General features: G+C 43.4%; 1 protein-coding gene across 3 annotated transcripts; it reads left to right on the top strand.

Moving 5' to 3' along the window:
* The first annotated feature begins 869 nt into the window (after nucleotides 1-869).
* Nucleotides 870-13,007, top strand: CX3CR1 (C-X3-C motif chemokine receptor 1). 3 transcript variants are annotated; one of them, XM_054059123.1, is made up of 4 exons: nucleotides 870-1,077; nucleotides 2,298-2,369; nucleotides 7,831-7,937; nucleotides 11,494-13,007. In XM_054059123.1, the coding sequence occupies exons 3-4, from the start codon at nucleotides 7,856-7,858 to the stop codon at nucleotides 12,570-12,572; spliced, it is 1,161 nt and encodes a 386-aa protein (XP_053915098.1). In that variant the 5' UTR covers nucleotides 870-1,077; nucleotides 2,298-2,369; nucleotides 7,831-7,855; the 3' UTR covers nucleotides 12,573-13,007. The 3 variants fall into 3 exon arrangements, with proteins under 3 accessions (XP_053915098.1, XP_053915099.1, XP_009570067.2); XM_054059124.1 differs by lacking the exon at nucleotides 7,831-7,937; XM_009571772.2 differs by lacking the exons at nucleotides 2,298-2,369; nucleotides 7,831-7,937.
* The last annotated feature ends 9,469 nt before the right edge of the window (nucleotides 13,008-22,476 follow it).

Below are 22,476 nucleotides of genomic sequence, written 5' to 3'. Positions count from 1 at the left end.
CAGAGATGTGTTATGCTCAAAATCTTGTTTATGGGCAAAGTCGAGGCACAACGTACGTACAGGTAAAACAAAGAGTGTATTGTGAGTGTAGTGGCAATCTCAAGGCTCCAATCATTATCAGTTGAGATCTGCTGGTCACAGAAAAAGGAAGAATAGTGAAGCAGTTAAAATTGTTTTCCCACAAAGAGCTTCTAACCCTTTTCCTGGTGGTACTGTCACCCTTCCCCTGCTCCTCTGGGTCCTAAGGTGGCTGGTTTCACCCAGGTGGTGGTGGTGGGGTTGGGTGTTAGAGCAAACTGTCAGCATCTCTAAGCCTTTCCTTGGGACAAATGCAATCGTCATGATGATATTTTTTTCTGCTTCCCTCTAACATCTGCTTCAGTTTTATATGGTTTTTAACATACTTCTATACCTTCTGTCTTCACTGGTCTGCAACTTCGTGTTACACCCAATTTACTATATGTGGTGCCTCTTATGGATGTTAGATGCTACTTTTGTTCTGTCGGTTACTGCTAAACCCAGTTTTGCCAGTTCCAGGTCTGCACTTATTAACTGACCATCAATAAGTTGTGTATAGCTGGGGGAGAGGGGTCCCCAATGACAGCCTGGTCCCCATATTTTACCATCCCATACCCATACTCCTCTGCACTTCATCCCATGTCCCCGCTGCTCAAGGTCCCTGCTTTCACACCACACTTGTATTTCTATACACTGTAATATTGTGCTTGAATCAAAAAAAATCTCATTCTGCATAGGATAGGGGGAGGCAAAGGGGGGGGTTGGAATCCTTTACACACACAGTATGAATCTCCTCAGGCATTTCTGCCCTCTGTAAGCACTTCTGTCCCCCGAGTGGCCGCATCCTGCTTCAGAATTTCACAAGGCACCAGCAGGACTGAAGCAGAGCACGTTAATGCTTTCTCAGCTCAGCCCCAAAGCTCAGCCCAGGAAGCTGCCCTGACAAAGTTCACATTTCATAGGGTAGGCATGAGCACTAAAGAAGAGGAAATATACATTTAAGCCCAAACAGGCTTGACTTGAAGAAAACACTGATTTTCGATGCAGCTATGAATTAAGGTAAGAGACAATTATACTTTACCTATAATTTGATAGAGCAGGGTGACAAGAAATGGTATCTCATTAACTTAAGGAAACTCTTCACTGCTTAGTACTTGGCATCTAAATGGTATTTAATTTGGGTAAAGGTGATGTGGGTAATGTTTACAAACTGTGAAAGTAGAAAGGAGAACGCTTTTATTAAAGTGGAGCAGGGCAGAGAAATTTTACTCAGTGACTAATTATTTGTGGCACCTTGTAGTAAGAGAAATATTAACCCTGGTTGTAAGTCCTCAGGGTCAAGGCAAAATGCTGATAGATGATTAATGTACAGAATTAGCCCAGGACAGACCAAGAATGAATGCCCTTCTACTTCATTAGATGGTTTTTGTTAGATGATTCCAGGGATTTCATAACTCACCAGCATTGCTTACTTTTGGTTTTGGTCACAACATCCCAAACATCACTGACACTGACACACAACCCAATACAGAAAATCTGGTAGAAATGATAGAAGGCGTTGGAGGCAAACAGACCAACAGGAGAATGGCAGAAACTCAAAAAACTTGAAAACCCAACTTTCTTTATGACCACATTACTTAATTTCTCTATGACTCAACTTTCCATAAGAAGGATATTGCACAAAGATGTCTGCTGGTTTGGGCGAGACATTTGGGTAACAGAGTGGCGGCAGCCCTTTAAGTATTTCTGTGATATAAACATAGATCCAGAAACAGCAGTTCCCAAAATCTGTTCTGTTGGAGCAAACCATGCATGGAGCAGCACAGCCAGAGGCAGTGAACCGGGTGAGCGGGATAAGAGACACCAAATGCAATGAATTACGAGGTTTGGGGCAGCACAGAAAAAGCCCAAAGGAGAGAGGAAAAGACTAAATGCTGAAAAAAAGGAGGACACATAGTAAATTGGGAGTAAATCACACAAATGTGTTCTTCCCAGGAAGGGGCTGGCAACTCCAGAACTTCCAGACACAGTTAAGGGGTAATGTGTGCTAAAAGGATGGAGAAGATGATTTAAGAGACTGCCTATTTCTAGAGAGCCTTCTCAGATTTCTCAAGATGCAGAGGCATTGTGAGCTTATTGATAACAAAATACAGGGACCAGAAAGTAAATAGGAACCACAACGAAGGCAGCAAGAGGACAGGGCAAATGGTAACCACAAACTAGTACAAACAGTGCACATCACTGCAAACAACCACCTGTTCTTCCTGTCTCTTCAACAGAGAATACAAAAGAAATCTGAATGCTGCTTAAGAAGGAAAGGTCTGGGAAAAAGAAATACTGAGGAAGAGCAGGTAAGACAATACACCAGCAAAATAGTTTGAGTTGGAAGGGATCTTAAAGATCATCTAGTGCTCAGCTATGAATATAAAAAAGATAAAGAGTGTCACGAGCAGCAGCACAAGCAGAAAGGGCAAATAGGGGAACTAACAGGAAATACCTGTGAAACAAATTTTCCAAGACAATCCCGACCCTGGCAATCACCAGTCAGTCAGATGACAACCTCAAACACCCCAGTGTTCCATGGACAGCTCTTGGGAAGGTGCCTGGTCCCTCCCCAGCTCTACCACTGCCCGCCGGCAGCTGAGTTAAAGAGCTCTACAGCCTCTGTGGGGACAAATATAAATACTGCTCTTCAAGGCAGTTCACACAGTGTTCACCTAATTTCCCATCCTCTGGCTGGTCCCTGGGAGCAGGACATTGCCTGGAAACCATCCCAGGTTGCAGAGGCTCTGCAGAAGACCCTTAGATCTAGTTATGCGATTGAGACCACAAAATCATGACCTTGATAGTCATGGATAAAAAATTCAGAACCATTTCAGTCATTTTTGAACGTCAACTTTAAGATCCAGAGGAGATACAGGAGTCTGAATCATACTGTCAGATCACATCTCCTAAATGCTATGTACTTTCTGAAATGGATATTTAAGGGTCTGGCCTACTTAGGGCTAGATTTCTAATCTAACACTACGTGCTGGTACTTGACCACTAGAATTTCAGACAAGTGCCTTGTGAGATTTTTCAGAAGCCCCCTAGTGCTTAGCTCCCATTCAGAAGAATTAAATGCATTAACAATGGCACCCCAGGAAAACATCTTGATGTGACTATCTGCATCTTCATTTGCTCAAGAACTTTGGTCATGCCCTGAGCCTATCCCTTGCTCCATTAAGGAGCAGGTAGGACCGTCGCCATGCAGGCACCGAATCTCCTGCATAGCCACCCAGATTTGGTGCCTGCACAGTGGAGGCCATCCTGTCAGCCTCAAAGAGGCTTTGTCCTCACCAGAGTCGAAGGGCGGAGTGGAAACCATTGAAAGCTTCAGCTTTACAGCTTTTGCTATAGATACACCAACAACTGCAGGGGTGAGCCACCAGCAGTTTGGCAGGGTTTGCCATAGCCCCAGCAAGCCACGCACTGCTATAATCTCCCTGGATGGCTTGCAGCAGTTCTAGTAGGGCAACAACAAGAGCAAGTGGAGGGATATCGTTGTGGGCAGAATTCACCCAGGGCATTACAGTTCAGTCCCCTGTTTCCACTTCGCTGTGATGGTACCACAACCAGCCTGAGGCCACCAGCCTGGCCAGCAGGACCCTGCACTGATAGAGCAAGAGGAAGATGTTGTTCAAAACAATACCTATGTGGTTGCTCTGAAGCACAGGTCGTGAAGCCCTCACCACTGTCAGAGACAGTAGTAAGTCCATGGTTTTGTGTTTTCTTTATGATCAGAGTACACGTAGTTTTGATGCAATGGGCTAAGCTGAAACTTGTTACTTGAAAACCTTTGTTACTTGCTGCCCTGCGGTGTCTTTAAGAAAGCACTTTCCAATGCTATCAAGCAGATAACAGAGATCCTGAAGAATTTGGACTCTGCACTATTCCCTCTTGTTCTCCATGATCCAAGTGTGATCTTTTCAAATGTATATTTTTACCCAAAACTATTTGGGTTAAGTTTGCAGATTTACATAGTGCTCACCTCTAGCTAGCGGTGTCTGCTTCTAATTTAGTTTGTGATGCTGATAAAAAAACTGTACAAACAGTTCAGGTGAGGGGCGTTTTTTTCCATCTCTTTGACCTAAATGACTTTGTAAAGGGACCACAGGCCTCTGCAATATTCAGGCTTCTATTTATCTTAATCAGCCGTAGTTTGATTGGCTTCCATTTCTGGGTCCTTTACTTAGGACACCTTAAATGCTCTAATTTTCTGAAAGCCTCAGCATCATGCTTCTGCACTTTGAACTCCACCTGGAGTTGGAAAATCTAATAATGAATCAGTCCAGATCACCACTTGCTTTTAAAATAATTATCCTCAAAGTCTTGGAGGGAGCTTCCATAAGTTAAATCTCCCAAATCAATAAGCAATTATTAAGCTTGCATAACTCTGCCAGGCCACAGAAATGGTCCAGCTGAACTGAGAATAAATCACAGAAAAAAGAAGAAACACCAGAGAAAGGAATTTCCTCACCTTAAAGTCGTCAGGGAAGGACTCGGGGAGCAGGGTGCAAGGGTGGATCTTGGATTACACCACATCCACTCTGAAGGAATGATAAAAAAACTAGTTAGAAATAGGGAAAACATTCAGTGTTTAACAGAGGCAGTACTGAACGGCTGTTTGATAACCATACTCCTATCCCCAAATGGTGCTGCTTTCTCTCTGTAGCCATCATATAACCTCCTCTCTAATCAGAAGGCTGGAGCTGCTCTGTGCTCTTCGCAGGACGCCACTCCCTTCCAGATGGTCCCATCATAGGATGTGGGCTAGCTAGTGCTGGTGAAATACCTGTGGAGAAGTCAGTTTTTCTTTTACAGTCATTTATTACCAAAACAGAGTTAAGGTTCTTAAGACAAGCGCACCCCAATAGCCCATTTACTCTTCCTCCCCGCCTGTCAGGAGCTGTAGGGTTTTACCCCGTACCCCTCTGCTGAGCTCCTGCACTGTGTTTGGCCTAAACCCGTTTCCCAGACTGGTATTTTCTCTTGACGTGAAGACCCTCCAACATGCAAAAACCTCCTTTTCATACATGAAGTCTGTTCAAGTTATTAGCCTTTCACTGTTTAAAATGTGTATCTGTTTTCTAGCTTGCATGTTTCTGGTTTGAATTTCCATGAATTTGTTTATGGTATGGCTAATCCCACTACATTAGCAAGACAATTACGATGAGTAAAAGTGAAATCAAGTCTTATCACAGTATGCCTACAGCCCCAGTATCAAGCTCTGCAATGGTAAATCCTCCCATCTTTTGTCCTTCCTATTTAGCACCTCTTTAAATACTCGATAGTTGCATCAGCTCTTCTTACTGTAACATCTGGCTGGGACCTTGGTTTCAGAGTCCGCTCAGTTTCAGAGTCTGCCTGGTTTCCTAAGCGGATGCACCCCCATTCTCAAAACGTGGTCTGTGTTGTTTAACTCCCAAGCATGTCACTTGGCTACATAAAAAGCCAATGTGAATCATCCAAGAAATGCCAGATTACTCACATCTGTCTGAATCACTGTCCACTTCTCTAGCTCTTTTATCACTTCTCCCTGCCAGCTCTGATTTCCAGTCTGCCTTCAGATCAATGATGAAAATATTGAAGAGCTTTTGCATTTCAACTCACCATTCCCACAAACAGTATACAAGCAATATTCTTAGTTTGGTGAGGCTTCCTCCACAGATGGCTGGCTTTTGAGATCTGAGAGCTAACTAGTCTGAATCCCTTTGTAATGCTTTGTTGGGCTTGTGTTGCTTCGAGCTGGAGAGATGTGTCAATCAAATAAACAGGAACTGCAAGTCAAAGCTCCAGCTCTCCTGCACAGGACCTTTTATCAACCTTGCAGCCTCACCAGATGTCCAAACTAAAGCTTCTATTCCAGAAAGCTATGCAGACTGGCGTTAGCTACACTCTTCCTCTTTACTTCCCCCACTCTCCTCAAAATATTAGAGGGAAGGTTACACATTGCTTCTCACTTTGGAAGGTCAGCATTGTTTCAGCTGTTTCCAGCACCTGTAGAGATAGAAAGGGAAGAAGGCCTCCCCACTTCAGAACTGACTAAAAGACTGAGATTTAAGATTTAAAATAACTGCATCTGATGGGCTGAGCCTGTGTTTGACCCCAGATATCTAACACAATCCCAAGCAACATTAGAGTCCATCCCGTAAGAATGGAGCCACCCTGCTCGGAAAGATAAGCTAAGTGAGTTACGGGAAACAGTTGGGTGTAGGACTAGAAACCGGGCTCCATCTCCAGTAAGTGCATTGCCCATAAGTCTAAGTTTTGTTCTGAACATCATCCAAACCATGGTTAGGGGTGTCTGCAGCATTCTGGTGATTGTGTGGTACCTGCTTGGTGTCAGACTGATTAAGAATTTCACCCAGAGTGCTATTAAGACTTACATCTCTCCTGCTAATTTCCACCTGATTATGGTTAATTACCTTAAATCTCTTTCTGATGTGTGTTTTAAGTGCCACCAGCAGCAAAGACATTTCATTTGGAGGTACCTGAGGATATCCCTGTGGACTTGCCAAGGATCACGGGCCAACAAGAAGCAGATGGGTGTAGTCATAAATGTGACAATGTTTATGTTAGGGTAGGGTGGTGGCAACTCAGATCTAAGGGTGAGAAAGGCATAGGGTTTCACAGGGCTTCCCACAAGGCCCATAGCTTCCCTGGGCCAGCTGAAGAGTTGGCGTTCAACACCAGCCTGCAACTGTTCAGCGTGTGCTGAAAACATGCTTTGTTTGCATGAGAAAAGTGTGTAAGTCAGCCTTACCCAAAAATGCTGACTAAGGTGTGAAAATCTTTCTGAGGCTTTAATACTTTTATCAGCTCATTGTGTAAACCTGAAGCTTGACCCACTGGCAGAGGTCTGAGTTTCGTTCTGTTTTTTCAATTTCTTCTTAAAGAACATCACAGAGAAGCATCACAGAGAAGCATTACAGAGAGGCAAAGTGCTCTCAAGCCCCTGTTCTTGGCTGTAATGCTTGTAACGTGGCACTTGACTAAAGTGCCAGAGGTAATAACTAGAAAGATCAGATGCATAAACAGGATTTAGCTCTTGTGCCACTCAGCCTGGTGCCAGTGCTGTTTGAGGGTTGAAATACAACTTCTGTTGCTGAGAAGAACTTGTGGATCTCTCATAATTTCACTTCCTTGTGTATTACATACGGCACACACAGTTGTAGGGAATAGCCGGATTGAGAAACAAGGGTTTTGGTCCTGTAGACTACTGGCTTTGAGATAGCTATAAATGTGATCAAAAGCAGAAGTGTCTCGGGGAGGAAGGCATAAAACTGTTGGGGAAATCTGGAGAGAGTGCAAAGCAGTTGAGCAGTTCCATGAGAAGCAGAAGTGAATCTACTATTTCATGTACTCAGCAAGGGAAAAAGTCTGGTGGAGGGCCACACAGCCCTCCAATCCTTCTTCAGTGTCCTCTACACTACTTAGTTCACTTTGTCCCTTAGGTGAACATTTATCATAAGCACAAGAGAGAAAACTGAAATGAAGCTGATGGCAAGGGGACTACAGCATGTGCTGCAGTGGGCTTTGCGAGGCTGGCAGAGAATACCTGACAGGGGAGGATGGAGAACAGGCAGAGTGAAGTTTCCTCACTTTAGAGTGCAATAAAATTTAGTCATGTTCTGCCTCCTGGGCATGTGCTGGTGTTGGGAGCCCTTTGGAGTTCGCAGCCCACCTATTGAGTAACATCAGCTTAAACTGAGCAAAGTAGTGCCAGAGGGGTTAAATATTCCTAAAGAACTGATGGCATTCCATACACAGGATGAGCGGTGGTGGGAGGATATGAATGTGTGGCTGGCGATACACAAAATCCAGAAGTGAAGAAGCCACAGGCTGTGCCAGCAATTTCAAATGCCTACGTCTTTTTGGTAAGTGCAGTTCTCGCTTATCCCTGGGCATGTTCTGCAGCATCTTGCCCTTCCCTTTGGCTTAGGTACTACAGGCTTTGCAACCATCCACCCAGGGGTGAAGGAAATAATTTTCTACTGTAGAATTAAATGATCCCCATCAGTGAACTAGAGATTATCTGACTGAAAAGATACTTCAGGAGAAATCCCAGCCCAAGTGATGTTCCTCTTTACTTCAATAAGGCCACTCCTGCGCGTCCATAAAAATGTTCTCCTGTGAAGAAGGTGGCCATACCCACGCCCAGCTTTCTCTCTAGGCGATGCAAGGAGGCACAGCCTGTGCAGAAGTTTGTCAGTCCTGAGTGCTACCCTGTGGTGGGACCTGCATTTCCTTACACATGTGAAATCCTTGCTGCACCCAGCAGAGTGGAACAAGCTGCCTTTCTAGACATGGCTTAAGGAAGCAAGCATGGGAAAGACCAGCACTGCTACAGGCTTTCAGAGAAGAGAGCCAGTGTGCACTCCCTCTCTCCAGATCAGGAATTTCACACAACATACACATTCTAGGCAAGCACCACCAAGCAGCCCTCTCTGGATGCCTTTGCAGTTGGCAAAGATGCTAATAGGATACAAGCAGGCACTGGTCATTTTTTTCATCTGTGCCTGATGGGACTTCTGCTTGTCACACCAAGAAAGACATGTCTGAAACAGGTTCTTACATGTTAGAGAAGAAGCCAGAGAACTTTGCAGAGACATCGTGGCCTCTGTTCAGCTTTGTCACAAAGTCATGATGTTAGGATAGGACTTGTGGAGGTCTTTTGTCAAAACCCATGCTCAAAGCAGAGCCTGCCATGTATCACCGTGGATGGAAATCCCACAGTTTCCCTGGAACTCTGTCATGTTGTTTGACCATCCTCACAGTAAAATGTTTTTCCATATAGTGAGTAGCAATTTCCTATGGCCATTGCCTCAAATTCCCCTGAAGAAAGTTGTCTGCTTCACCTTTACACCTGCTTCATCCCCAATCATTTTGATAGCCCTCATCTACCACACACTGGTGCATCAGTGAAGAACCAGCTGTTGAGCACATCAGCCCACAGAGTAAGACGGAAGCTCCAACGCTGTGCAGATGAGTGCAGTAACAGCTCGGTGGCAAGAAGCTGGCTGGGCTGACATAGACACTCGTATTTGGCACTAGAGACCTGGTGTAGTTCAACAGTTCTTTTAATTTTAAAGGTATCTGCTGCATACATTTAGTCTCAGAATATGAGAAAGAAAACATCAGGATGGGACGGCTGAAAATGATGGGCTGTTGGGATTATGTACAATGTCTCCCCACTCATTTCTGTATCCCTCAAGAAGGCAGATAAAGTAAGGACTGGAGAGACACTTGAAGAGATGAGGAACCTGTCACATCTCTGTAGACAACTAGTAATTATTTATCTTACCCATAGAAAATCCTGTTTGCAGCTGTTGTCAGCTTCTTCCCCAGCACCTAGGCATTTCGTATTTGTCCCCTTCAATTCTGCTGGTGTCAGATACCACATCTCCAGAAGATGCAGAATTAAATTGGGCTGCAGTCAGGGGCTGGACAGACTCTGCAGGCAGACTGGGCTCCCAGTTCACGTGGAAAGGTACTGCAAGAGCTGCTCAGCTGGTGGGTGTGCCTGCCTGCTGCAAACAGCCTTCTCCACACCGTGCCCATGCCCTGAAACTACGAACGCTGAGACAGCTCTTCCTCTAGCCCACTTTTCCTGTGCAAAACCACAAAGACTGTTTTCTAATGACTGTGGGCACTGCTCATTTAAATGTTTTGGGGACAACAAGGCTTTGAACTTTCAGAATAAGAAGATAGTTTAAAATGGAGAGCCTGCATCTCCAACTAGCACAGAAAAACAGTCTTAGAGAAATGACTACAAAATAAGAGGACAGAACTTCATGACCTACACCACTGGCAACGAGGCTGTAGGAGAAAAACGTCAATATAGTTGCAGTAGCTGTGTATGGGGAAGTTTGTTGCAGTTACCACCACATCATATGAGACTTCTAAGGCAAGGACTGTCTCACACCTTAGGAAATTTTTATGTCATGCTTAGTCTTGCAAGGCTTACTTTGAACATAGATTATGAAAATGATTGCTATCAGTGAAACATGGGCACGTAGGCTGGGATTCCAACCACTTCACTCAAAATGTCAGGAGTGAGAGTAGTTACACACTATTTGCATCTACCACTAAATGATGTGCCTATGCTCATTACGGAGCTTCATCAACACTCATCATGGAGTTTCATCAATGCAGTGAGCAGAGTCTGGAGAGCAGTCTGTCTTGCCTTAAAGCAGATTTGGCCTGAACTGCATTAGAACAGATGCACTGCTCTCCATTGGCTATATTGACAATATCTCCCAAAACAGAGGATGTAAATATTTGCGCTAGAGACAGCTTGTGATCACTGAACTGAGTTCCTTCTTTACAGTCAATGGGGGCTTCCTGTAAGAAGATTGTGACTCTGTGACCAAGGGGCAGTTGCAATTTAGTTATCACTGACCTTTCCTTTCAGTCTTAGCTTTAACGGGTTGGCTTGTCCATGGCCTTCTGCACAGTGTATCACACAGATTTCCTTCATTTCCTATAGAAACAGCAAGTAACAGATACTTACTCTTTACTCCAGCCAAGGAGCAGAGCTAATGTAGTAACATCTGCACCCCTGTAAGATTTGTCACTCCTTGCAAAGAGAAATCTTTTGGGAGACTTGAACACCACATCGCAAGTGAAAGACTGATGTGCCCTGAGTTATTTGATCTGCAGAACAGTGAGCCCAGAGGTCACACATGTGCACCCCACGCTCTCTTTGGGTGCAGGCTCCAAGCTAACAAGCCCTGACCACTCACACCTAACCACTTTACAACCAAGGCAGGGGCAGTCGTGAGATGCTTTGGTGCTTGAGGAAAAGCGTCAATAAAGTTTCTCTTCTTTTCACCACAGGGTGATTTAAGAACAAAATCAAACTCATCCAAGACATGTTTGCTGCCATGGGATATCTCAGTGCAAACTTTGCTCCTCCCATGTCCACAAGCATCTACTCAGACCTGGCTGGACTGGGTGTCTTACCACACTTCCACCCCGAGGTTAGCGTGTGGGGTGAGGCTGAGCTCTTCGTGATGTTGACAGGCAGTGCATGCTGATCAACAGCTATATGTGAAGTATCCTTTTACCTTGAGAACTGCCCAACAGACTGGGAGAGTGCCTGCATTTCTTCACACTGTGATGCATCACCTGCAGGGCTCAGTTAGTCAAATGTCAGTTTGGTGCTACTTCTGCTGCTCCTCCAGTAAGGAGGAGCTTATTCGCCCTTAACATTCTCATTTATTTTTCCTTAGCCTAAAGAGCTTATTTCCAGTGAATTTCATGTAACGGTAGAGTCCAGGCTTTTGTTAATAACCGTCATTACCTCCACAGTAATACAGCTCTCACTAACCCAAATAGTGCCAAAATCCCAAGATGTGCATGTTGGTGAGGTCTCTCAATGGATATCTCTTTCTAACATTATTCTATTTTCCTTTTTCATGTTACCTCTAGCCAGAAAATTCAGCATGACGGAAGCATTCACGGAAACGACAGCTGAATACACTTATGATGAAAATGCTTTTACCTGCAATAAGACTGATATCCAAGAATTTGGGAGACTATTTCTGCCAATATTTTACATTTCAGTCTTTGCTCTTGGCCTCACAGGCAATCTAATGGTGGTTTTTGCCATTGTGAAAGAAGGCAGTAAAAAAAGCATCACTGACATCTATCTCCTGAACTTGGCTATCTCAGATCTTCTCTTCGTGATCTCCCTCCCTTTCTGGGCTTCCAACACAGTGCGTGGATGGACCCTCGGGACTATTCCATGCACAGCTGTTTCCTCACTGTATTATATCGGTTTCTTTGGGGGCATGTTCTTTATCACTGTTATCAGTATTGACAGATACTTGGCCATTGTCCGGGCAACGTATTCTCTGAAATCCAGGACAGTGAAACATGGCTTTCTAATAACCTTTGGAGTATGGGCAACAGCAGTTTCAGTTTCAGTGCCGCATTTTGTGTTCTCCCAGCTGGTAGAAAATGACTGCATGTCTGTCTTCCCTCAGGAGCTGGAGAACATTTGGCCAGTGGTCTGCAATGTAGAACTGAACACCATTGGCTTTTTCATCCCAGTTTGTATCATATGCTATTGCTACTGTGGGATCATAAAAACCCTGCTGTCCTGCAAAAATCAGAAAAAAACACGAGCCATAAAACTGATCTTAATTGTTGTGGTCGTGTTTTTTCTGTTTTGGTCCCCCTACAATGTACTGATTTTTCTAGAAACTTTAAAGCACTATGAGTTATTCACAAATTGCAACCAAATTAAATCATTGGACTACGCAATGCACCTGACCGAAACCATTGCATTTAGTCACTGTTGTCTCAATCCTCTTATCTACGCCTTTGCTGGGGAAAAATTCAGGAAATACCTTTATCGAGTCGGCTTAAAGTACTGTCCATGCCTGTGTTTCTGTGGCCCCTGCAAGCGCTACCAGGTCACCTGTTCAGCTAGCTATGCAGAAAGCATCGTGAACAGCAACATAACCCTGAACACCAGTGACCAGGATGCCTCTGTCTTCGTCTAAAAGGTTCTGTGAAGAAGAAATGTAAGTAAATATATGTTCTGCAGGGCTAGACACCACTGTGACATTGACATTACCTGTAGGAAGAGACAGCCACGCTGAGTTACTCCTTAAGCATTAAATATTCTAAAACATTAAAGATTTTAAAAACATACTATATGCCAAGGCTGACCGTGGAATTGCATTAAGAGAGAGGAAGAGGACAAGGAGAAATGAAGGCAGAGCTCCGGCTTAGAACAGGAGGCGGAGAAGAATTTAACGATAGGAAGCTCTTCAAAAGTTTCAGACCGAAACTTGTTTTCTAAGGGGAGAGAGTTCTCTGTAATGAATAATAGCTGACTGTTAGCAAAAGGGAATATTTTTAATAGTAAAAGGGTGTAATTTTGATGCTATACATCCATATGGAAGTTATTTTGGGGTTGTTGAGTGTGATGAATGTTTTACCCATGTTTTCATACCTAATAAAATACTACCATTAACAAAAAAAGTTATTTCTGAATACATGTTCAGTGCCAACAAGGCACTTGCTGTTTATAGCATGCAATAATTGGAGCAACGACCGTCTGTAAGGATTTAGGACCAGACCTGGAGGCATATCTTCTGATTTCCATGGGCTGTAGCCCAAGCCAAAGGCCCAAGTTTGATGTAGCCCTTTGCTCAGCACATCCCCAAGCACTTGGCTGAGCAAGAGGTTGCCAGCTCAATCAACACACACCGGGACAACTGAAACTGGAGGTAGGGGTTTGGGGGTCATTGTACATGGCACAAATACGGCACGATCAAGCTGTGAATCCCTTGCAGAGCAAGGTAAGTATGGGCTTCACACCTGTGCTGTGCTTGACACACATTGTAAACACCAAATGTCTCTATACCACCAAAAACAACTGCTTTTGGGACAAAATAACAACTTGCTCATGCTGCTTAACACAACCTTCCTCAACCTTTGTGGCCGCTCACAGCTGATTTCCCCAGGGAAATATGCAGGTGTACCAGGCTCAATGTGTCCCAGAGGACACATTTGCCATGTGCACCCCACAGCCTCCAAATATTCCTTTTACTCTTGCAAGGGCAACGCAAGGTGGGAAATGTAAATCAGACAAGACAAGTGAGAGTCCTTCCCCACAGGTCTGCCTGGGAAGCTCCTCCATCATCTGCTACAAAAGTAAAGGAGATATTTGTCCTCATAGTGGACTGGAGTTAAGTGAATGGAAAAATAACTGTCACAATCCATAAAGCTGAGATGACAAGGAAAAATCAAGGATCAGTCTCAAAAAAATTAATCCACGCCAGTAGTAGCCTCTTTCTATACATTGATGGAACTGACAATATTCTGAATCTGAAGAAACACCCTCACTTTCTGACTAACACAAAAGAGATGTCCTGAAGTATCAGTGGGAGGAGTAGGCCCTTTCTTTGTGGATCTCAGTACCCCCCTGCTCCCACGAAAGTTTGGAGGAGAGCCTCCCTGCTAAGAAGTTTTTCCATATGCAATATTTCAACAAATATTAAATATACAATTTTTTTTGCTACTGAACATTCATCCCAATCTACAGTATATTATCCCCTTTTCATAAAATGCCTTTTATTAGGTGTAAATGTATTATATATGCTCAACTCAAAAAGTTTTAGCTATAAGTGGGCTTCTAGCTTCTAGGCTCCAGACCTATTGGCTAAGGTTAAGTGTCACTTGAACTGAAATTCCTTTTCAAAATTCAATCTGTCTAAGCGAGATAAGGCAACTTCGTCTACCCCTACGCCCGAGCGAGTGGTATTTTTTTAGAAATGGTATTTTTAACAATTTTTTTTTTTTTTAAGAAATGTTAAAATGCACAGAAAGAAAGAGGAAGGTACTCGGAGACTAAACAACAAGTCATGTGCATGAAATCAGCCTGAAGAGGGTGGATTGCCAGGCTGAGCAATCCAGTCTCATTTGGTTTATTTTCCTTCTATTTTTCAGACAATGGTGAGTTACCAAGCGCGAAGAGAGACAGGCACATTTAAATACGATCTATGTGCTCTCTCCAGAACAAAAGGTGCAAGCCCAGAGCTTTCTGCCAGATCCCTAGGAAAGAAAAGCATTTTCCTGCCTAAGCCCAGTAGTTTCCCAGGAATCCTACCCATCACCAGCACAGTGCATTACAGCACACACACCTTCCCAATGCATTTCCCTCAAGCAGTTCAGACTTGCTACTGTGAGTCAAACTGCTCTGACAAGTCTGGGCCCTTTGCAAGCTGCTTTGTACAGAACTGCATCTGCAAAAATCCTTCACTTCCAAGTCAAGGGCCCCCTCCTGACAGCCTGCACTTCTTCTGTCTCCTTTGCCACACTGTGCAGTGGAAGATTTCCAAGGACTGACAGTGTAATGTTGTCAATTTTTATGCCACATTATTTTCAACTCATTATATAGAATTTGCTAATTACACCCAGAGTCTTATAGCTCAGTATTTGAGCATTTGTATGAAATAAAAAAGCTTCAGTGGGGGTTTCCAGTCACTGTAGCTGGTTTATACACGTGCCTCCTAACAGCAGAAGTGGTAAATCTTTGAAAACCCATTGAAAAACAAATCAACATTTTCAGTTTGTTTGCATTAGCAGAAAGAGTTTTAGCGACCATCCAGTACTTGAAGGGGCTATAAGAAAGCTGGGGAGGGGCTGTTCACGAAGGCTTGTAGTGATAGGACTACAGTAATGAGTATAAACTGGAGAGGAGCAGATTTAGACTAAACTTAAGGAGGAAGATCTTCACGATGAGGGTGGTGAGGCACTGGCACAGGTTGCCCAGGGAAGCTGTGGATGCCCCATCCCTGGAGGTGTTCAAGGCCAGGTTGGATGGGGCCTTGGGCAATGGGAGGTGTCCCTGCCTATGGCAGGGGGGTTGGAACAAGATGATCTTTAAGGTCCCTTCCAACCCTATCTAGTCTATGATTCTATGATTCTATGATTCTATGATTTTTGTTGCAATTGTCCCTTAAAAAAATTCAGTCTCCACAAACCATGGGCAGCCAGTAACAAACTGCCAGCACCGGGTTCAGCTGCAGCTGAGACAGGCATCGCTGCTCTTCACTGAACTGCACTGTGCCAACAAGCATAGGAAGCAGCAGCCCCACAGCTCCTGTCCGCAGCAGATCTCAGTTGTGATTTGTGATGGCTAATATTGTGTAGTTTCCTAGGTTTTTACTGATTTTAAATGTTACACTCCTTGAGGTATTCTTTGCACCATCTGAGCCTTATTGAAAGCTCACTTACATCTCTTTAAGTCCCTCCATCGCCCTTTCAGTTAATTGTAGCCTTTATTTAAAGACTTCATTCAAAACTGCTGAAGCAGGAAACTGGTGCTTTCTAAAAGCCCAGCTAGTTTACAACATAGACTTTTATACGTACAGCACCTTATCTATGTATTGCATCTATTTTTAGACTAGATCAATGCACCCCAAAGGACTAGCGAAATCCAGTTCCTACCAATTGCACATAAGAAAGTAAATCAGTCCCTCAGTGTGTGATGAAACCTTTCCATCAGCCATAAATTAAGGATTGACTCTTGCTTACTTAGCGAGTTATAAATCACACGTGAAAATGCGTGCACACGCATGCACATTTATTCTGCCTGTCCACTAAAGAGTATATGGTCGTGCAAAAAGGTCAGGAAATCTCTGTGCTTGGTGGAGGTGGTGGGCTTTGGAGGGTTTGAGAAGTGGTGAGCTATCTTTGCATCTCAATTTTTCATCATGATCAACATTTTTCCTGTTTGAGACTCACACTGACACTTAACATAAATTTTTTCCCAGCGGCTGACAGTTTGAGGAACTAATAAAACCTGAATCCAACATTTCTTAGCAAGTTCAAAACTATTCTTCATGTTCAACTTATAAATAGAATAAGCACAACATGTATTTAGCCAAAGTGCTTGCAATGAGATATGAGGGCATCAGTATCTTTTTTTAGGCACCACTGAGAATCCCTCTCATTCCATGTCACATCACAGTCCCAAAATAATAGGATTTATTTTTCTTCATTTTTAAGCCAAGCATGGCTGCTTTGAACTCTTTCCATTGACCTCTTGGGGGTTTTAATTGGTACAAAAACCCTAAAAATGCAGCCAGTCTGAGCATCACACTGAGCTGGGAAATCCCTCAGTGGTGAAAGCTGTAGTTTTCAGCAGTGGCATCAGAAAGGGTTGGTAGCCACATATTTCCTTTAGATTTAGAATGAGAATAGATACGGGGCCCTGGTTCAGGGTAGTCTGAAGTTTTAAGGCTATATTTCACAGATAAACTATTTATAAAGACACCGGTTATGGGTTAGGTTCAGCCATTTCCGTTTCATCTCTATCACCCTTGTGAGGTCCCTCGCTGAGATCTCGTAGGTAGTACAAAACCCTTGTCCTAGCAGGACACTCTGTTGCCAACAAGGGGACACGTCTCTTCCATGAAAGCTCCTAATATATAAGAATTTTCCAAAGAAAAATTCAGTTACCAGCTTTATTCTTGTCAAATTCATATTCTAGAAGTTGCAGCATCTCTGCTCATTTTTGCTTTTGCAGCTCCTGGCTGGTAACGTTTTTTTCAGAATCATAGAGTGGGCTGGGTTGGAAGGGACCGTAAAGTTTATCATCCAGTTCCAACTCCCCTGCCATGGGCAGGGACACTTTCCACTAGATCAGGTTGCTCAAAGTCTCATCCAAGCTCCCTTGAACACCCCCAGGGACGGAGCATCCACAACTTCATTGGGCAACCTGTGCCAGTGCCTCACCACCCTCACAGTAAAAATGTCTGCATAATATCTAATCTAAATCGCCCCTCTTTCAGCTTAAAACCATTCGTCTTCATCCTATCCCTGCATTTCTTGATAAGGAGCCCCTCACCATCTCTCCTGTAATTGACACTGCAGCTGTTGGCTGCCTGGTGCCAAAATGGCCACATTATATCAGGGAATTAAATATTTTCTGTCTTACAGACTTACCCAGTCCTGCTCAAAGATTTACTGTTTGCACTTCAGTTTATTAAGTCTGTAGGACATCTGGAACCTCCCAGACTTCAAGAACTATTACTTTGAAATTGAAATCCAGTAAAATCAAGAACAATTTATATCTATTAAAAGATGGCTTCTGACACTTGTCACATACAAACAGCTTCTGTTGAAACTGGTAATAATTCTGCTGCCATTGTTAATAAGAACTTCCTAATTTACTTGGTAACTACTGTAAAAGTCTGTTTTTCAACATATTTAGACCCAAACCTCAAGACCTGAATTTTGCAGTGTTAGGGTTAACACTGAATTGTTTTCAACGCTGAAAAAAATATCTAGTGGTTTCTCCTGTATAATTATATTTGTTGTCTTAATAGTTCATACACAAATGTCAATACTTAATATTGTATTTGTCATTCCTCTCTCTGAAGCAATACTGTAAAGTAGCTTTGAACACAGGGAAGATAGTTTGCTTGTGAAGAACAGTTTGCATTTACTGAATATCCAGCTGTGATCCTTCAATCAGCAGGAAGCAACACTTTATGGTGTTTATCAGCTTTATACATCACTGAAGGTAGAGGTTAGTGCAAAAGCTGTGCCCAGAGTCTTTGCTTGTATTCTCTGTCCATTCACTGTGTTCTTATCCACTTGCCAACTGCAGCTGTAACTGGAGGAATCTGTTTTCCATCCCATGCAGATTTTATGTCTCTTATAAGTTATATGCATTTTTCACTGCTCCATATTCCGTGGCAGCTCTGGTACATATAGATCTGTATATCAGGTTATGTTGGCAGCTGAAAGAAGTTGTGTTTCCCTCACAAGAATTTTGCAGTTAGCCCATAGATGCTACACTTGACACACTAAAATTAAGAGCAGCACCGTGATGCACAGAAACAGTAGCACAGTTTGTGATGACCATGATTTGCTGGGCACGTTAAAGGACATGGATGAAGCTGATGAAGCAGTAGATGGCTCCACGCGTCTGCTGACAAGACAGTTCCCTCTAGTGCCGGACATGCATTACTATTTCTATGTGCAATTTCCTAAGCATTTTATCAGCACAGTTCCTTACATTTAAGAACAGCTTGAAACTCTGCGCTGCAGCTTTATTTTTTTTCCAGAGTCGAACCAAGTAGGAGCAAATTACAAGGAGATTATATGTCTAAGAGGCACCTGGAGCAGGTTGTGGCACCATGTTTGTTCACAGCCCTTTGCCATCCACTTTGCCCCTTGTATTTTCTGAACAACATAGACCCCGACTTGGCCATAGCAGGAGCACATGGAAATTGTGAGCATTTCCCACTAGAAGGACCTCATGCAACAGTGCTAATGGTCTAAAACCACTCAGAGATGGAGAACATGAATTGCTTTCTCAGCACATCCTAGGGACGCTATCCTAGAGCTCCTGATGCAGACAAAGGACCTAAGGTACCAACATATTTTCTTTGCCCTGGAAGTGAGGTGTCAGAGGAGGGTCAAAGCTAGGTTTGTCTGCTTTGTACGTAGGAGTATCAGAGCTGGTCATTTGACCTGGTCATAACCTGTGGGTAACTTCAGAGATCCTCTCAGTGACTCCTTGCCTTATTGTAGCCCCTCTCCCCACTGGAATCCTGTCCTAGGAAACAGGCATACTCGTATTGCTATCAGCTGATATTTCTAATGGAGCTCTGCTTTGAATCATTAAGACTTGTTCTCACAGGTCCCTGCTCTCCAGATGAACCTGCTAGCTCAAATTTCAGGAGACTGTGGAGCAAGGGAAGGACAAAATACAAACTACCATAAAGACAACACTCAGTGCACAGGCCAGAGTTTATAGATCAAATCAGATCCAGAAAATATGACTGTAAGCAGTGACATACATGTTTTTACATAAAGCTGACAGCAGCTGGAGCCACGTGTCTCCAGATTCACCGTAACCTCTTGCTATCCCTGTAATTACCCTCACTCATGCAGTACCCTCTGACCTGAGCCTGCTCCATCATTGATGGGTGGACTGTTTGGTGGATAAAAAATTGGTTAGATTGTCATATTCAGAGAGTAGTGGTGAACAGCTTCATGTCCAGATAGAGATCCATGACAAGTGGTGTCCCTCAGGGGTCTGTACTGGGACCAGTGCTGTTTAATATCTTCATCAATGATATAGGTCTCCGAGGAGACCTTCTAGTGACCTTCCAGTACCTGAAAGCGATGGAGGGACTGCTCACAAAAGATTGTAGTGATAGGACTAGGGGCAATGGCTATAAACCGGAAAGGGGTAGATTTAGACTAGACATTAAGAGGGAGTTCTTCACTATGAGAGTGGTGAGGCACTGGCACAGGTTGCCCAAGGAAGTTGTGGCTGCCCCATCAAGGCCAGGTTGGATGGGACCTTGGGCAGCCTGATCTAGTGGGAGATGTCCCTGCCCATGGCAGGGGGATTGGAACTAGATGATCTTTAAGGTCCCTTCCAACTCTAACTATTCTATGATTCTTCTGCCCATCATCAGTGCTGGTGCTTTGCATTTCCACCAGAGGATGGCATTATTAAACAATATCAGAATTAAAAGTCATACAAGGTGAAGGAGGAGACTGGAGTCACTGATGAACAAGTATAGAGTGGCAAAAAAATATTTATGAAAAATAAGAAAAAAACAGCCACTAAGCCTGCTGCTGGATGAAATGAATTTCTTCCTTTTGTTTCTATATTGCTTATTGTTATTGAGCAAATGAGAGCCTGTGGATGTTAACTACAAGTGGTATCATTCACAAAACACATTGGAATATCTTGTGAATCACAGTGACCAGAGAGATGTTCCAGTGAAAGTCTTTTATTGTTGCTCTTACAGTTTTATTTCACTGCCCTGAGTGGTTTCTTCTGGTACTAATAGTGAACTGAATATTATGTAAGTTGTCTGTAGAGCTTGTCTTGAAGAGAACTTGCAGTGAAACAGATTTACCTTGTGACGGTAAACTGCCTGGGTCTTAGCAAGCACAAAAAGAAGATTGGTAACAGGTAAGAGGAAGGATTGGCTCTTTCTCAATCTTGATCCTCTGCAAATGCTTCAGGTTTTCTAACTGGCTTCCTATTTGTGACAGCTGCCATCTGAGGAAGGTGGCAGGAGAGACTGTGAAGGTATTTGTTGTGTGGATGTTTAGAATAAAGCTTAACAAGTTTTTTTTGAAGACCAACAACATCTACAGTATCTGAGACTTGGAAGCACTACCACAAAGCAGAGACCAAAGTATTTATACCAGAATACCCTCATTCCTTTGCATCTAAATATGTCACAATAAACATCAAACAACAGGGCTTTAGGAGCTGGCTTATCCTATTCACTGCTGCCTTCTCTTTTACTTTCTGAGGAGAGACCAGTCTTCAACAGGGACATAATAGTGATGGTTAGGTGATGGCTGGGAAACTTAAAAAAGAACATAATGTATCTCAGGTATCTCAGTACCCGAAGGGGGCCTACAGGAAAGCTGGAGAGGGGCTATTCATAAAGGCTTGTGGGGATAGGACCAGGTACAAACTGGAGAGGGCCAGAATTAGACTAGACATTAGGAAGAATTTCCTTACTATGGGAGTGTTGAGGCACTGGCACAGGTTGCCCAGGGAAGCTGTGGATGCCCCATCCCTGAAGGTGTTCAAGGCCAGGTTGGATGGGGCCTTGGGCAGCCTGATAGCTGAAAGCTATTTAGGAAGTCTTCACTACTTGAAAATCTTTCTTCCAAGTAAGGACTTCAAAGGCAATAGGCCAGATAGGTCCTTTCTTCATGCCAGTGCCATGAATCAAGCTAAACTGGCATTCATGAGGCTGCAGACTTGATTCCTGGTAACATTATAGTTGAAAGATTACAAGTGCATTTGAGGAGTGGTTTATGTGCCAAGGACAAGTCAGCAGACCTCAAATTACTGGTTACTGATGATGAGAAATCATCCCTTAATCAAGAAGGTTTCTTCCAGGGAAGAAGAGAGATTGTATCTGGATTCAATTCTATTCTCTACTTCATCTGGAAATAAAGAAAAAATCACCAGTGACGAAATTCAAAGAAGATACCTAGTTTGATGGAGTAGAGAATGATGAGTGGGACAAGATAAGCATGCAGACGCACAGCGGTTTACTGAGGCAAAGCATTACAGCCAAAACTAAGAAATAACAATGCCTACAGAGCAAGAGGTATTTTTTCCTGAAAAGCAGGTGCTTAAAGAAAGATTTTATGTCATTGTTATTTTGGATGAAGAGCTGAACTTAAGCCCTTTGTGCAACAACGTGTCAAAGAAGAGGTTTATGAGGCCCTTGCAAGGACAAAATAGCAGCAAGAGGAACAGCTTCTGGTTTCTGTGAGCAGAGATGATGAAACTGGTACAACAGTGTTGCCTGCTCATCTGATGTTCACATCCTTAAAGGACAGCTAGTAAACTGAAGAGAAGATGTACACGATCTGCAGGCAGTGACCTGCACAAGCGGAACATTTCCCAGTGACAGATTCAAAAATATCCACAGATGCAGCTTTTGAAAGAGAACTGAGAAGCTACTTCCCACACAAATACTTTATTCTGGCAAAACACGGAACCAGTAGATTCTACATCTCATGCTGCTTTCACATCAAGCTTTTCTAGAAGAAACGCTTCAGCCAAATGTAAGTTATTGAGCAAAACAGCATTGCCAGAGGCATATTGGGTATCAGCAAATAGCAAAGCTGAAAGAAAAGCTATAAGCGTGTTCAGAATAATACAGGTCAACCTAGAAGCCTTATGACCCCCTGAACTGAGATCTATGGTTCTTCCCAACCTCACAGTCACCTCTTGTAGGTTTCTTGTTTCTGCTTCTCTATTGTGACTCTTCAGTTTCTCCTGCTAACAAGCAAGCAGCCTCTCCTGTTGAAAAATCGCTTATACTTCTACTTGGCTGGCCTTTTCTAGGACATAGAGGAAAGCAGCACTTGTCAGCTGGCAGCACA

The sequence above is a fragment of the Cuculus canorus genome, chromosome 2 (genome assembly GCF_017976375.1).
Source record: "Cuculus canorus isolate bCucCan1 chromosome 2, bCucCan1.pri, whole genome shotgun sequence".
In the NCBI taxonomy this organism is placed as follows: Eukaryota; Metazoa; Chordata; class Aves; order Cuculiformes; family Cuculidae; genus Cuculus; species Cuculus canorus.
This window is presented reverse-complemented; position numbering and strand designations above follow the sequence as displayed.